Source organism: Haemaphysalis longicornis, unplaced genomic scaffold (assembly GCF_048455015.1).
Source record: "Haemaphysalis longicornis isolate Haplotype H1 unplaced genomic scaffold, Haemaphysalis longicornis Haplotype H1 scaffold_10, whole genome shotgun sequence".
NCBI classification, from domain to species: Eukaryota; Metazoa; Arthropoda; class Arachnida; order Ixodida; family Ixodidae; genus Haemaphysalis; species Haemaphysalis longicornis.
Genome location: NW_027526204.1, coordinates 122,379,132 through 122,396,628, shown reverse-complemented (window position 1 = coordinate 122,396,628; position 17,497 = coordinate 122,379,132). Strand labels below are relative to the sequence as shown.

The 17,497-nt window shown below is 47.2% G+C and overlaps 1 protein-coding gene across 2 annotated transcripts in view; it reads left to right on the top strand.

Moving 5' to 3' along the window:
• Positions 1 to 13,993, top strand: part of LOC144159201 (calcium-activated chloride channel regulator 2-like) — a 70,396-nt gene extending 56,403 nt beyond the window's left edge. Inside the window, exons 4-6 of one of the 2 annotated variants that reach the window (XM_077690542.1) lie at positions 4,855 to 5,049; positions 6,384 to 6,674; positions 12,491 to 13,993. In XM_077690542.1, coding sequence (XP_077546668.1) covers positions 4,855 to 5,049; positions 6,384 to 6,674; positions 12,491 to 13,194 — 1,190 coding nt within the window. In that variant the 3' untranslated portion in view covers positions 13,195 to 13,993. The remainder of the gene's footprint in view (positions 1 to 4,854; positions 5,050 to 6,383; positions 6,675 to 12,490) is intronic. The other variant, XM_077690543.1, reaches the window with a different exon arrangement.
• The last annotated feature ends 3,504 nt before the right edge of the window (positions 13,994 to 17,497 follow it).

Here is a 17,497-nt window from a genome sequence, read left to right as displayed (position 1 = left end):
GCACGCAACTTGAAGATTCAACCACAAATTCTTGCAAAGCACGCATCAGCCGAACTTGCACTACAGTGCGCAGAAGAGGGTGCTGTACATTGCGCAAAAACAAAAATCGGTTTACGAGCTGCCGTACAAACAGGTGAGTCAGCCCTAAACCGCCGTCACGGATTCGCCGAAACAAATTTGTCCGACTGCTCCTCCCCCACGCGGACACCCACACAAAAACAGCAAATACGCGATGTAGCTTCCGGACATTGAAATGTGAACAATGCAGTACTTGCATCACAAACCAAAGCTTTTCCACAAATAAAATATTACAAGTCATGGCTTTTGCTAACACCGACAGCCAAGTTGATTTCACTTTTTCTGCCTTCTCTCTCAGTGTTTGCACCTGCCTCCGCCAGTAGGGTTCACTGTCGCGATAGGGGTTCCCAAGTATTTACTGGGGTGGTGATCCAAGTTATATCGATGGCGTTGACAGCCATTCACCTTGCAAAACAGCTGGCATTTTCACCAATTCACCCGACTCCCCGTGACCTCACCAAAATGCTTTACTGTTTCCACGGCGAACACCACGCTTTCTGTGTTCGAACAAACAACGGCAATGTCATTAGCACAGGCGAGCAGTTTGACCTCAGTCTCCTGCAGTTTAAATCTACCTATTTTACTATTATGGATGATGCTCAGGCACACAGCTTCTATGTATAGACAAAACAATAAAGGGCTAAGGGAGTAGCCCTGGCGCACCGAACGCTGCTGCTCGATGACCGTTCCCAATTTCTCCTCCGTGTAGTGGAAGTTCCTGTACGCCAGCACCACTCCCTGTCCAATGACAGAACCAAGGTTGATTTGCTCTAAAACATGAAACAGGATCTTCTGACAGACGCAGTGAAAGGCTTTCTCCAGGTCCAGCTGGAGAATTCCACGCCCGAGTGCATTGCATAGCCACATTCCAGCACGTAACTCGCCATGTGGATGGATATTCGTAAACATATTACGACCCCTGATGCCACACGTCTGATGCATACCGACAATTTGCTGGATTACCATAAACTTTCCCCAGAAACTTCATTAAAATTTTGTAATCAACGTTTGTTCGCGAGATTGGTTGGTATGCTTTAACATCTCGCAATTTTTGCGTGTCGTCTATGTTCTGAAATTAATATTGTATGAGAGGTAGAAAAAGATGGAGGAAGCGCTTCAATTTCGTGGGCTTGGTTGTACGTGTCGGCAAGAAGAGAAGATATCAAAGATTTCAGATGTTTACAGAGCGCTGCACTAAGCCCGTCAGGACCTCATGACTTGCCCGGATTCAGGTTTCCGATGGCCCACTTAGCTTCCTCGGCCGAGAAGGGTTGTTCGAGTCATTCTTTTTTCGTTATCCAAGCGTGGCAACGCCCAGAAAAAAATCGCTTGAATTTTTCTTAGTCAGTTTGCGTGAAAGCAAACACTTCCTGATAGCACTAAACAAATGCGTGCTTCCCCTCTTCTTTTTCCGAAGTTACATAACCGTTTGTTTCTATTTCTTTAAACACGTTCCGTCTGGCTTGTATCTTTTCTATTTCTAATGGCCGTTTTGTGGGTGCCTCCCCGATCGTCCAATGTTCCGTCCTCGCGCGTACTAGCGCTCCGCCATAGCGGTCTTTATCAATGACTTCGAGTTTGTGCTTAATCTGCCCTTTGTCGTCTTGCAACATGCGTGGATTTTCGCTCTCCAGTGCAAACGTTTGTAGGTTCGCTCGCGAAAGGTTTTCTGTCCTTTTTTCCTCATGTTTTATACAGCTAGACCTTTCTATGGCTTTTAGTTTAGCGTCTTGCTTACACATTTCCCGCTTCTGCCCGATTTTACCGTTATGACATTCAGCTATTTCCGTTATTTTTTTTACTACAAAGCCCATGAACATTTAGTCTCGTAACAGATTTTCATTCAGTTTCCACAGATCCCACAAGAAAGGTGTGTTCCGTTTTTTCCTCCGTAGACTGCAGTTAACTAAACAGTGGCCCGAAAAAAAAAATTGGCTGTACATCAGTGACACTGATGATTAAATTTAGTGAAAAATGAAGCCTATTGAGCCGTGCGCGTCTGAATCCTTAATATGTGTGAACCTAACGTCTCTCGTATCCTCAAGGCATTCCACGACATCAATCAAGCCGAATTTGTCTACTATATCAACCGAAAAACTGGTAGCTAACAAACTGGTGTTAGCGTCTTAGTAGGTGGTTTTGATTGATTGTAGTGTTTAACGCGCCGACGCAACGCCGGCGATGAGGCGCGCCGTTGTGGAGGGCTCCGGATTAATTTCTACCACCTGGCGATCTTTAACGTGCGCCGAAAGCTCATACACACGGGCGTTCTTGCTTTTCGCCTGCATCGGAAAAGCGGCTACCGCGGCCTGGAATCGAACCCGCGACCTCATGCTCAGCAGCGCAACGCCTTAGCCACTAAGCCACCGTGGCGAGTGCTTGTTTTATCGCAGCTCGACAGTACACAGTTCAAATCCCCCAATAACATAAGCCGCCTTTGGTGTTTATGTGCTGCTTGAAGATATAAAAAATCTAACCTGGCCTGCAGTGCGTTTGGAGCGTACAGGCAAATAATTCTGTACTCGACAGAAATACACTGGCAATCGCCCACAAGACGCCCAGAACGACATGGTGACCGCTTGTATTTCCATGCCCGGCAACGTCTTCACGAGCAACACGCAACCCACCGACTATCCTACAGCGTGACTTGCACAAGCGTAAGAACTTGACGTGAAACGGCGCACCATGCCCTCGGTCTCCTCCTCCCCGTACACCTTCGTCTCCTGAACTTCAAGGACGTCGATGTCCTGGTCTATAAAAAGACGATATACCTGACTTTGCTTTCTCCTTCCAGCCAGGTCCCGGACGTTTAATGTTGTTACATTCAGAGACTCTTCCATTTCGCCTACATTTAAGCATTAGAAGTCCCGGGCATGGTGCTCTCCCTTTCGCGTCCGCGTTTCGCTAGACGCAACCATCCTCCGCCTTGGACACACAGGGTGGCTGTTGCGTTGCCGGTTACCTGGGCGTCAACCATAGTTATTTGTATGAAACTCATTACGGCACGAATGATGTTGTCGCGGCGCAGTTTTCACGCCTTGATTGATTGCCGACGACCGTTCGGCCAATCGGTATTGTCGGCGTCTTCGGTCAGCGAGCCAGTCACACCACGCGGACTTTCGATCGGCTTTCCTGTCCGTGTCGCCGTCGGCGTCATGCGACTCGGTAGTTGGCGCCATCATCGTGTCGTCGTCGTGTCAGCCTAGCCTGCGTGCATTAAAAATAAGCGTGGTAATATAGTAAAGAAAAATAACTATAGAGGGTGTCGATAGCGCTAAGAGTGCTGCGGGAAGTGCTAATTAACCAAACGCGACGTGACAGACGACGCTTCTCTTCGCGGAAGCGAGAAAAAGCCATCCAATTGCAAGATTACTGCATCGTGACGCACATAGGGGAATCGATACCCTGCATGCGGGAAGATGGCGGAGCCGTAAAACACACAGGAAGGGTGGGAACGCGGCAACAAACATTACAACGAAAGTGTGAGCTTTCCGCTGCACGTAAAAATGTTATACATACTTGCACAGATGACGTTGAGCACGCAACCTAACGATTGCGCTAGTTCATTTATGGTGCTCAAAACGCGTTTCAGGGACCATTTGAGTGTCCCTGTGAACGTTTTATTTCGCATCAGTTAGTGTCTTAATCATTGGCCTCCCATGAAAAACATGTTGCAGTCTATTTTACAGTCAAGATGGCCAAGCCTAGATTTACAAAAAAGACCTGCATTATAAATTTGTTTTTATACCGACGTGACAAAGAAACGGAGAAATGGAAACGCGGTATTTGAATGTGAAACAAAGAAAAACTCGTGCTTTTTTCTCCAAACCCACTTAAACCGGTCCGAGCCGGTTTGAACCGGAGCTGAGTGGGGCTCGAGAACCAGACCCGGGACCGAACCGAAAGCCCTTGAACCCGAAGTGAACCCGGAAAAATTTCGTTTCGACACCCTGTACACAGGATAACATGAAAGTGCCGGGCAGTTTATCAGCGCATGCTGCCTTCCCACTTTTTTTTTGGGGGGGGGGGGAATTGCCAATGGATACTTCCTGTTCAACCATTCTTTAAAATGTAGGCTGGGCGGTAGAATCAGGTGAGAGACAACCACTCAGACAAGCCGACAGACGAACAAACAGACGGACGGACGGATGTACGGGCGTCCGCTTGTTTAGGTAGCTCCTGTTTAGGCAGCTCAAGATAGACGATGATATTTAATATAATACTATCAATCACGTGCAAAGCAAAAAGTTGGTACAACTATCACCGAGGTGTTGCTTTTACATACAGTAAAGTTACCAGCAGGAATTACTTTGTCTATTTCCCAGGCATGTTAGAACAATTCTTAATACTGCTATAGGACTCAACATACTAATAAGCTGTTGTGTTGAGTCCTAGAAAAGTCATTCTCAATTGATAACCATTGTTATCTTCATCATTTACCTTTTTCCTATAGCTCCTTTTCGTGGTATTATATGAGCGGTAATACTGTAGCTTGAAAATCAACTCTGAAATTCGCTTGGTCGAAGCCATTTATATGTCGAGCATGTGTTCGTGTGCGATATCAGATTAACAAATGAGGTGACCATCGATCGAGAAAGGGGCATGTGATGACCTTCCATAGTTTTCAATTTCCAACAGCTAGTATATTTTTTTAGCCTGCGCCTACCCGTGTGCACGTTCACTTTTTCGAAAAGAAGGCTGCGTTGCGTTACGTTGGCGACGTAAGACATTGTTGGGGCAATAATTTTTTGACACCTGTTTCTCCTGGCACTCTAGTTCCTGACGTCCATCGCAACGACGGATGGTACAGTGGCTTTTTCATGGGGTATGCCGGCCACGGCACGTACTACGTTTCTGTCTCCGTGTCTAAGGATCCGAGGACTCGACTATCTCCTTGCTGGGATGGCTCTGGAAGCTCCTGGGATGGCACTGAAAGCACCTACGGCGGAGTCACGATTAGGGTGTCTGACGGTGAGTTGCAACCGAGGAGGAATACCGTGCTCGTAGCGCCTGAAAGGGTAATTTAACGTATCTTTGAATTTTCGTATCTTTGACATTTCGCGTGTCTCAGGAGTGTGTTGTACTTCTTTGAGATGATTCGACTAGCACTCATTTTGGAAAGTTGGTGGATGATTGGGTAATTAAAGAGCGAAAAGTGAGGCGGATAACGGGAATGTACTTCTGTTAGCTTCTGTTTGCAGCCTCTTTCGGCGTGCCAGACAATTTTTATTTAATATGACTGATATCACTAAATAGGAGAACCGTTTTTCTTCTATTTTGTCCCGTTTTCATGGCTGAACACTGTGCCATAGAAAATTTAGGGGCAGCACCAGAAACTTCACTTGTATGTAGCGCTCTGTGTGTCTGGCTTCCCCCATTGCTTCTCTTGGCTTGCGCTTTGCCTAGAATGTTTATTCTGCACTTTCATTCCCCGAGGAAGCTTTAAGGGCTGTATACAAGGAAGTAATAGGATTTTTTCCTTTTTGAGCTGACGTGGGCAGCTGACTTATAACCCCAAACAATTCTCCGCGTTTCAGCTCCCCGAAAATGCACTGAATGATCTGTGGCTTACATTCGGCATCCGCGAAGCCCAATCACCAAAACCACTGTCATCATCGTGATAATTGTCATCATCATCATCATCGTCATAATCGTAGCGCATTCATTCCCGCTGCCCGACGAATGCTCTCCCCGTTCACATCCAGTCACTTCGGGTCTGCGCTACACTAAGCCATTCTTCGCATCCCGCATAGTTTTGCACGCTTACGTACTTATCTAGTTTCCTGTATACTTTAAATTCGGTCTCGGTTAGCCCTTTGAAAACCATTGTGGTTCACCATGTGTCACGTTTTAGCAATACGTGCCGAGCCGAAGTTTCCTTCTTGTAGGGTCTATTTCACATAGAATATAAATAACACGCCCTTATTCATAATCGCTTCTTCCTGCGAATAATCGGCGCGAGACAGTGCTGCACAAGAGGAACAAACTTGCCAGTCTGATGTGAACATGGCTGCGTCGTCTCTGTCACTCCCCATGTTGCACTGTATTTCTGAACGGCAGTACGCACGAAAAACACCGAAGTCCAACCTTCCAGTAGGCCATTATCCTAGTCGTAAGGATCTCAAAAAAGGATTCAAATAAATTCAGAATATTGCAAAGATTTTCCACAAATGAGCCCACGTAAGCTTATCAGCTAGGCAGCTAAGCCGCGCAAAGAGGCTGGTAAGAATTTTAATTTTTTGCGTAAGCGGTGCTTGGTTAAGACCAAAGTCCTCAAGCTTTTCTTTTTGTACTTTTACCCCTAGTGCCTATTCCTGGTGGTGCTCCCTCGCACCACATCGATAAATTCCCCCTTGTCAACACAACGTCCGAAGACGAAGACACCGACACGGTTGAAGGGTCGGACCTCTTGGATAATTTCACAAGGACAGTGTATGTAGGGCAAATCGAAGTAACCAGTGATATTTACGACGAGGACTTGCCTCCTGGACCCATCCGGGACCTCAAAGTGGCTGACGTACAACCGGGGAGTAATGGGATGCTCCTGGTGCAACTAACCTGGACCTGGCCTGGAGCACACCTGATCACAGGGATGGGTGAGCATCCAAGCAATATGTCAAAAATAGAAGCAAATATGGAACATAACTCTCCTGGAAGCTTAATTTAGTGAAAAGTGTCAGTGCTTCGAAAGAACTAAGCCGCCTTTGGAGAAATCTTGGCGGCGGTTTGGGACTATGGAGAGGACACGTCGGTAAGCAGTAAGAACTATACGGAACAAATTACGGGGGTGGTAATGTTTGCGCACATACACACGCACGTATGCGAACACACATTTAAATAGGTTCGGTGAATTTGGATAAAGAACCGTACTTAAACGCATGCAGATACTTGCAGCATTAACGGGTAATTCGGCTGTGGTCTCGGTGAAGTATCGTATAGCCTAAATAATATAAAAACGACTCGAAACCGGTGCCACAACTACGCTACCCCTTTGTTTAAAATCACAAATGCCTGTTGCACAATTAAGGCGTGAATCCCCGGTGCAGAATAAACACTTGTGCAAAGGCAACACATGTAGCATTTTAAGACTTAATGAACTTTGCTATATATGTGAGAAACTTGTTCGCTGTAGTTTTTTCTTGCTAGCTGAGAATTCCTGGTTAGGAAGTATTATTAGCCAGGCCGCAAGATATAAAGTTGAAATGTTGCCGTCAACCCCTGTTTCGTTAAGTACCCTGCATGTGAAGAACTATATATCACAAATATGGCTGATGGCCACACTTTTTTGTACCTTTAGGTACTATTTATAGAGCTTGATTATTCATCTGAATGTTTGAGTTGGTAAAACAAAGAAACAAAGGTTTATATCCGGCACTTTAGGACTAAAGGGAGCATAAAAACAAAAAAAAAATCAACGTTAACGCGTCGATGCTGAGAATGGGTGGAGAGAATGGGATGGAGCGCAGATTAAAGGAAGCCACGTGTGGCCCCGTGGCGTGCAATAAAATCAATGTTCTAGTCTTGCACAATACCAACAGGAGTGCACCTTGGCAAGATAAACCTGATCCGAACAACAGAATTGTGGAGAACCGGGCTGCACTTAGCGAATTCAAGAGTCGAGTAGCCAAGCAGTTCCATTGATCGATCTGGCACCGTTACGCCGTAAAAACATCTGTGCAGTTAAGTGAATTAAGCCGTGGGGCGGTTAAACAATTGGATGCCGCATCGACAAGTCCGGGCAATAGAATTGCGTCTTTAGGTGTTAAACCAGTGGTTACAAGCGTAGACTTGCGACGGCGATTTATATTTCCCTTGTGCTTTATTTGTTGAAAATGTATCCCTATTTCGCCATGTTCAAGTCAGCAAGTGGTGTATCTTCAAATTTACCTCACCCTGTACCGCAAAATATGTGATTTTATTTATATTTTTTGTTGTTGCACCGACCCTGCCTGTAAACTGTACGTTATCTGTTCTGTACCTTTCCGATTTCCCCCCTTACCCAATGCCCTGTCCTGGGGCCTGTAAGGTTTTTTTTTAATAAAGAAGAATAAAGAAGAAACGCGTACACCCAGCGGCCTTTCAAGAGAATGCTGGGTAATTACAAGTTTGGCTATTAATGGGAAATGTATGCTTATTCTTTGACCGTAAAGACTTTTTTGGTAATAGACATGGCCGCTCCAGGATGTTTAACAAGGACAGATTGCGCACCAATATCGTGCTTTCGATTTAGGCAAAACTGACCGTCCATCTGCATGCTTAACGCCTTTGAGTGCGATTATGCGAAGCAGTAAACTTCATATATGCATCCCAGTAGCAGCCGCAGCATTCCAGTAAACTGATGGGTGGGTGTCACGCCCCGTATACTTGCTAGCGTACCCGTACGTTATTCAATAATAGCAAATCGTACATATAGCCCTTCATGAACATCTAGGAATGCAAGTGAGAGCTGCAATACTTGTTAAACATACTGTCACCGATAAGACGATGGGTCTGGGTGGTTTAAGTTTGATCCAATTGGCTTTATTGTCACGAACTGGATGGGCCCTAAAACAGCGTCTCCGGGCTTGCCGAGAGTGGACGACGTCGTCTTCCCCTGGCCGTCCGTCGATGATGATCGCCGATGGTGGACTGATGATAACGAGAGCTAAGCTCAAGAACAGATGACAGTTGACCGTTTGCCGTATCAATGAATACTATTGGTTGCGGCCTTATCCCCCTCTTCAAGAACGCATTGTCCCGATGTGACTGTATAGAAAAATTTCAATGCGTTACTCTGAAAATGACGTGGGCTTTGAGGCACCCATGTGGGGTTTGAGGCACACATCTACAAAGTCCGGACGTAAAGTTTGGCGAAAGGACGAACGCACTGTGTCGGGTAGTACCTTGAAGTTAACGTCACTGATACGGCGCAGTATTGTAAACGGCCAGAAATAGCGGTTAAGGAGCTATTCGCTAAGCCTCACGGCGCCGTACGGGTGTCCAGACCCACACCTCATCTCTTGGACTAAAGTGTACTTCACATGTGCGAAGATAGTGAGCAGCCTCAAGTGACTGTTGAGTGGTAATTTGGATTCTGGCTGATTGCCGGGCCTCCTCTGCGCGCTGGGAGAATAGTCGGGCGTCCTTGTGGGCATCATAATTGGGCAGGAGGGGCAACATGGCATCTAGCATTGGGGTTACTTGCCGGCCGTGAGTCATTTGAAATGGAGAAAACCCTGCTGGCTGCTGGACGGCGGCATTGTGCGCGAAGGTCACAAAAGGTATAAGCCCATCCCACGTTCGATGCTCTACGTCGACGTACATCGCCATCAGGCCTCTAATAGACTTGTTTAGGCGCCCTGGCAGTCAGTTTATTTGGGGGTGGTATGTTGTAGTTCTGCGAGGAGTGGTGTGCCTTAGGCGCAGAATGTCTTGCGTTAGTTTATTGCAAACGCAGAGCCGCGGTCGGTGGTCTGAACCTCTGGTGCACCGTGTGGTAGAGCAGTGTGCTGGACAAGGAAAGCAGCTACTTCCGATGTGGTTGCGAATTGAAGGGCTTTTTTTCCGGCGTAGTCCCGGGTAAAGTCCCGCAGGGCGTGTTTGGGGGGCTGGGGGGCCGCTTTCGCCATAGGCGTTCTAGGCATGTTCTATTGTAATGATGCACAACTTTGGCAAAATGAGGCCAGTAATACTTTTCCCTTAGTCGTGCTAGTGAGGGCTGTCACCAAGGTGCCCCGAAGTCGGAAAATCTTGGCAACTCTCAACCATCTCCTTGCTTAGGTTGTCCGGCCCGACCAGGAGCAACGACCGGCCGCCAGCCGCAAAGGTCTTGTGGAATACATTGTCCATATGAATAAGCACACGCAAGACACGTTTGAATGCTCTAGAGACAGCAATTGATTGGCCGTCTAAGTATGCGATCATCTACCAGAGATCAATGCCGCTTCGTTGACGTGTCACCAGAAACCCTCTCACGGAGGCGGACGGATATGTGACGTCAACACCACTTGACCGGATTTTCCGTCTTGGCGGCGCATCCACACGTGCGGAGACGAGGGCCGAGAACAGTGCCCTGCGGAACTCCGTAGAAAACGGGGGACATATCTGAAGCAATGTTGTAATAAACAAACTGTTGGCGGTTAGTCAAAAAGTCCTGGATCGAATAAAAAAATCTGAAGGTTTAAATTTAGGCGGGATAGTTTTAAAAGCAAGCGTTTGTGTAGTACTTTATCAAAAGCTTTTTCAAAGTCTAGGAAAAGGGCATCTACCGGTGTGTTAGTATTCATGCTAGAGGTGATATCGTCCACAAATAGCGCGAGTTGCGTGTCACAGGAAAGCCCCTTGTGGAAGCCGTGTTGGCGAGGGTGGAAAAATGTGTAGGCAGTTAGGAATGGGAGTAGATTATATGTTTTATGATTTTCGAACAAACACAAGTTAGTGAAATGGGATGGTAGTTAGTATTGAAATTTGAAGTACCTTTTTTCGCCACTGGGATAACTCTGCCCACCTTCCAGTTCAGCGGCACTACACCACATACAAGAGACTGCTGAAAAATGTGCGCCAAAATGATACTTGAGACATTTTTTTTGTGTTTCTGAGTATTTTTTAATTGATTCCGTCAATGCCAGAGGAAGATGATAGTGACAATGATTCTATAACTTTCAGAATCCCATTAGGATCAAACACTAATGATGACATAATATCGTGGTTGAAGAAAGGGGTTTCAGGCAACTCACTCACACGTTCTCTGGTAAACACGGAGCAGAAGGTTTTCAGAATTTTGGCGACATGAGGTGCTGGTACAGGGTGGTTATGATACGAATAGTGTTACGAAGTCAAAGACGACGGAGTTGTCTTCAAGGAAAACAAGTTCATTGAAACAAACGTGTGCTCCCCTAACAACTCAAAGAATACATAGGCGGCGAAGCAGCAGTCAACAAAGTGACGTGTGCAGGGGAGCTCCGGTGATTCAAATGCCGGGGCGTCTGCTCGGCAGGCTTTTATCTTTCGGCGCAAGTGTTTCCAGACTCGTCGATTTACATTCAGAACATTGTAGATGAAAGAAGATTATTCTGCGCTAGTGACGTTAGGGCGAATTAAACAGTCTGTTTATCTAAATGAGATAGCCGGTTCGGCATAAAAATAAAGAATGGAAGACGCGCTTCGCCTGGGACCCAGGTAACAGAGGCGAGCTTGGCCGGACAGTAAAGAAACAATAAATAAACAAACCGATACATGGTTTGCGGCAATAGTCTTCCAAAATCGTTTTGGCTTATTAGGTAACATTTCTGGTAATGTGGTAGAAAAAACTACCATTTAGCCTTTTGGGATTGCGCCATGAACATTTTGTCCACCGCACGATATTTGGCCCAAGCATGTGGGCTCTCATTAGCCGACCGGAATAGTCGTTAAATTTATAAAGTCATGGTTTATTTGCCGTGACCCAACAGTGTGCAATGAAAGCCACGGCCCTTTGCCAGCTGTTTACGGTGCGCCTGATATATAGGTTCTTTGTGTCTTTTACAGACCAGTTTGTTACTTGTGATTCCACCCGCATAGGTGGCGAAACGTCTTATAATTTTGTTTTAAACGCTGTTGAGTAAACGTTTTTGAAGCCCCGCCCGGAACATAGAACGCTGAGGAAGTACAACTTAGCGACTGTACATCGTGTTCGCAAATCCACTTGATGCCACTTATAAAGGTGCCTTCAATCAATTTTTTTAATACTGATCACAGGTCTAGTTGTAAGATTAATATGAATCCGGACCATGCACAACCAAAAGGTCGTTTTTTTTGCAATATTTTGATAGTGAAAATGTCTTACGGGGCGTGTTTGAAAGACACTCGTTTTACCCCGTCAGGTAGACTGGTGCATAAAATATAGATGACTCCGCGTTTGAGCTAAGCACAGATCCCAGTAGAAGTGAAGACGAGCTCATTGTTCTCGCATGTCTACTTTGTGCGCGACAGCATGGACATTATGGCTGGTGGTATGTGAAATACGTTCAGTGTGAAGCAGCGAGCAGTGGTCCAGCGTGTTTGGTGATTTTTGAAAAGAAGACCCTTATTTTTCTTCCTTATATATTCTTACTTCCTTACCACATGGGCCGCTATGACTCTTGATTCGTTTAATAGATACGTACCAGCTTGTTTTATGTCATCATCCTTTGTATGTCAGTTGCATCATTCCCAAACTGCAAATTAATTGTTGTGAAAACCTGCGTAGTATTCGCTCAATAAAGCAAACCGGAACGCGCATTCGGAAGAATTTCTTGTGGAGTGACATTCTTGCTTCCAATTACGTTTTTTAAAAGGCATCATGACTCACGATATGAGCTTATCATACAAGAAACCTTCGTGGGAAATTCTGAGAACACAATTTTGGGGCTACACGACGAGCAACGTCTCACCTGTGTTTTTGCTTTCTTTGTAGCTTCAAGTGTGACGATTCGAGCAAGTCAAGACTTCACAGGACTGACGTCAAACTTTGACAACCAAACGGCAATCACCAGTGCAAATGTTGTGGCCGGCAATCTCGACCCGCTTCCGGCTCGTACCACACACGTCGTAACCATCGCCCTGCCGGCAACCTTCACAAGTCTTCAAAGCGATGGACATGATGACTGCACCGCCCAAATAGCAATTCGAGTCACAAACAGTTATGGCCGAAGTTCTGACACTTCAAATGTTGTGTGTGCGTGGTACGCGGATCGGCCCGTTGAAACTGGGGTGACTGTCAAGACTGAAACTGAGATGACTGTCACGAGCCAAACTGGGGTGACTGTCACGACTGAAACTGATGTGACTGTCACGAGCCAAACTGGGGTGACTGCCCCGACTGAAACAGCAAACGACCGAAACAGCAACCGACCGACTGTCACGACCGAGACTGCAACCTCTTCAACAGTTAAAATTCATACTACGAAAAAGGTCTTTGCAGACGAAGAAGACAGTGAGTCGTCTGCGTGGTTCGTATTAATTTCGGTTTGCATTGTAATTTTAGTTTTAGCTGCAGTTCTCCTTGCTCTCTATATCACAGCTGTCAAAAAAAGAATTGAAGAAAACACCCGGGATGACCTCCTAACAGAAAAAAGTTCCAAAAGCCAGGCAGAGACTGCTACAGAAACGGTTGACTAGTCCTTCACGTTGTGTGCTTGTTTGGGTTAGTGTTCTTCCTTCACTTGTATGTTCCTTCACTTGTATCATCCTTCATTTGTATACTCCTTCACTTGTTCCATGTGTGTTCCTTCATGATGTGTGTGTTCCTTCACGATGTTCCTTCACTTCCTACTTCACCATAATAAAAAAAAGAAAAGCGCCGTTTGCTCACAGGGTTAGACCACTCCTGCCCTGGGCGAAAGATAAATACGCTGCTAGACTCGTGTCGTTGCCAGCTATACCCTACAAAAAAGCACAACTCGCCAACGATCCCAGAGTTTTCTGCATGAATAGTTTCTAGCACGATAATTGCACTGTTGCGTGCGTATTTTGCAGGGGTAGCTAGTAACTTGCATGCTTCGGTATCCGGAGTTTATTAAACATCAGAGTATGATGGGCGCTAGGAAATTCATAACTTAGCAATTGAATCACCTGTGGTTGATCGTAAAGTATTAATATTGCCTTGGACTGTGACATCCTTGTGTGTGAATCCCTAAGCGGCGTTATGGCAACAAATTCACTTTTGGTTTTCCGTTTGAGATATGCGACATGTTCTCGCATCTTTACCAATGCCTGCAGATTGTTCTTCACGCCAACCACATGCTAACTTGTTGAGAGGGTGCTGTAGTAAAATCTCCCGTTCCCGGATACTCCGGTGCAGTGGGACGAAGGGGTAGGCATTTGCAATCCCAAAGCGTGCACAGCTTCATGTGAGTGATTGTGTGGTTTTGTGCGGCCATTTCAGCTTAGTTGCTTCTCTCTGGTCGTGAAATAGCGCTGACACGGAATTAAAGACGGAAATTTACATCTCCAACTGTCGATAACAACTTGAAAGGTTCCCAGCAAAAACTAGATGGTCCCAGTTGGGACCCGCTAGAAAATTAACCATGAACAAGCTGGAACAAGCTTCATTTTCTCTTGAGTTGACCCCGCACGGGGAACTTTGAGTAATCTTTGTGACGGTGTTGGCCACACCGTGGACCCCGAGCTCCATACTCACGCGTTAACCGACCGTGGTAATGAGTTGTAAGGTGAAGGATAGAAACCTATAACAGTGGCCGTTTGAGCCCAGGTCAAGCTCCAGTGGATAGGCTCGCTGTCTACCAGGCAGGGAGCTCTGGGACCTCTCTCGGTATTAGGGTAACCCTAGTGCCCTGCTTTTTTACTATAGCTTATGGTATTTTCACCCCCCCCCAAACGTGATCAGTCCCTAAAAAGGGGCTGCACCGAAATTTCTTTTCTTCCTCTGCCTTCGATCTATCTTCGAAAGCCTGATAATTTCTCGCTCTTTTTGATAATGGAATCCCTGGATACGACAAAACCCATCACCACCCAGTCTGTCTGAGCTCCACGTTTCTCGAAAGCCTTATCGGAGAAGTCGTTCAAGGCTAAGACGCCCCAATGCATACTCAAAAGCTGCCAGGGCGTGATCTCTGATCGGGATCTAATAAATGAGACTGAAGCAGATCTGCTCGAGGGCCTTAGAGATGAGGGACAGGAGTTAGGCGAATCACCATACGCCGAAATGATCAAGTACCAACAAAGCACATAATCCTGAGTCGGTCAACGCAGGTTTCATGAGATGTCTGACCCGACCCTACGTACCAAACCCACGCCGCTGGTTCAAGTGTCAGCGGTTTGGGCCCGGCACAACCTCCTGCCGTGGTTAACGGTCGTGCGCAAAATGTGCAGCACATGATAACCTAACCGACAATTGTGCATCCGACAGCTTCACCTGTGCGAACTGCCAGGGACCGCACGCCGCCTATTCTAGGAGTTCGAAAAAGTTCAAGCAGGAAAAAAAAATCATTGCCTTAAAAGTCAACGAGAACATAACCTCCCCAGAGGCGCGAAAGAGGTTTGCCTCTTTCCCCGTGGGGACGTGCGCCGACGCGGCTAGCCGGGGGCGGAGCGGCGCCTGGTTTCGGCGGGGACCCAGTACGGCGAGTCGGATTTGGATGTGCGACCTTTCCTGTCTGCTGTGCAGCGGAAGGAGCGGGTACCTTCATCCAAACCTCCAGAGAAGGTAAAAAAAAATTACACCCATCTCCCCGAAGGGAGCCCTGAGTAGGATGCGGAGCGACATGGGGGTTCCGTTTGCGTTTCCGTTATGTTGGTTACCCAAATTTGGTGGAAATGTAGTGAACCTGCAAACGCTCATATGTCCTACTCAGGGTTTCCTTCGGGGAGATGGGAGTGTTTGGGCTGATTCTACCTCTTAATTGGGTCAGCCCACTCGCTGACGGGACTGTTGCTTCCATCCTACGTCATCTAAAGAATCACGGAGTCAAGCGCAGTCAACCGGAGTCAAGCGAAGAAAGCGCCGCACTGAACGCTCCCCTTTATATTCACAGCTGTAGGAGAGGAGACTACGAGAGAGAGAGTCGCGCATGCGCGCGAGAGCTGAAGCGAACGCAGGAGGAGCGCGCGTAGACGGTAGGAGAGTATACACAGCTGTTGGAGAGAAGGAAGGAGGAGAGGAGCGCATGCGCAGATGGCATGCGGACGCCTACATCGGTCGACACCGCCAAGTGACATACCCCCGAGCATAAGACGCTCCGCATGTAAAACCCCTTCCAAGAGTCCAAGCCCCGAAATAACTTACATAAATAGTCACACTCCAGTAGCTCTGAACACTTACTAACGAGAAGAGAAAATGGTAACCCCCGCACGGGGCACCTTGAGTAATCTTGGTGACGGTATTGGCGACACCGCGGACCCCGAGCCCCCATACTCACGCTGTAACCAACCGTGGTAATGCGTTGTAAGGTGAAATGTAGAAACTACAAACGGTGGCCGTCGGAGCCGTGTTCAAGCTCCGGCGGATGGGCTCCCTTTCTGTCTACCAGGCAGGGGCTCCGAGACCTCTTTGACCATCAGGGTAAAGTCAAAGAAGAAAGTACCCCCGTCCCCTGCTTCATACTATGGCGCATGGTATTATCTAAAGCCCTTCTTTCAAATGATCGGGCCCCGAAAAGGGCCCGCACCGAAGCAATCTTTAAACCCCTACCCAACCTCGTTTTCAACAACCCTGATAACTTTCCTCGCTTCCTAGTCATGCAAACTGTTGACAAAGCCACCCCAATAACTTCGAAATCTGCGTTCCTGATTGCCAAGTTTATTGAAGGTATTGTTGGAAAAAACTATGACGCAAAGAAACTTGCATCTGGTGACATGCTTATTGAGGTCAGAACTAAGGAGCAATCTGCTAACCTTCTAAAACAAACAAGCATAGGTGACTTACAGATCCCTGTAACACATCACCGAGCCCTCAACAGCTGCCAAGGGGTCCTCTCAGGAAACTGAACACAAATAAAACTGATGCAGATATTCTTGAGGGCTTGCGTGAGCAAGGAGTGACTGCTAGACGTATTACATTGAGGCGCGACGGAAATGAGATCAAAACCAAACATATCATATTGACTTTCGATCGTAGTACGCTCCCCGAGTCTGTAAAAGCTGGGTTTCTCCACTGACAGATAAGAGCACACATCCCAAACCCGCGACGTTGCTTCAAATGTCAAAGGTACGGCCACAGTAGCAACAACTGTCGAGGGCAAAACACATGTGCAAAATGCTCGAAGCACGACCACCAGACAGATGAGTGTAATGCAACACAATTTCACTGTGTTAACTGTGAAGGATTCCACCCCGCGTACTTCTGTTCCTGCAAAATATACAAAAATGAGAAAGAAATAAACCTGAAAGTGACCCACAACCTGTCTTACCCAGAAGCTCGGAAAATACATTCGATGCTTCCCTCAGGAAGTTACGCTGACGGTGCTCACCGCGGGGTGGGGCGGCGTCAGGTTTCGGTGGCGACGCAGTGCAGCAACACCGACCTGGTCCCACTCCCGTCCCCCACTGGGCTGGCTTCGGCTGCCCAAAATGTTGTACCACAGCCTGTGGATTCCACTGAGGCTGAGGTGGTAACGAACATCGTAGGTGGAGGCGGCTTACCTTCCGCTCCTGCTGTGCTGTCGCTCGTGGGCACAGTACGCAGTGAGGTGGGGAGCCCTGCATCCACATCCACGCGCACAACGCCTCTACATCCACCATTGGTGCACGTGGCAAACACGATTGGCCCTCCCTGGGGTCCACGGCAAAAGGAGGGAGATCCTGCATTAACTCCTTTGCCGCCGGATGAAGAGATGGACGTAACACCCCCACCAGCTCAGTCAGCTCTTCAGCCAAACGAGCAGCGTGGCAACATCGGCCGTGGGAAAAAACCAGCTCCGCGCATAACTGTCCCTAACGCAGGCTCAGTGACATAGGTAACACC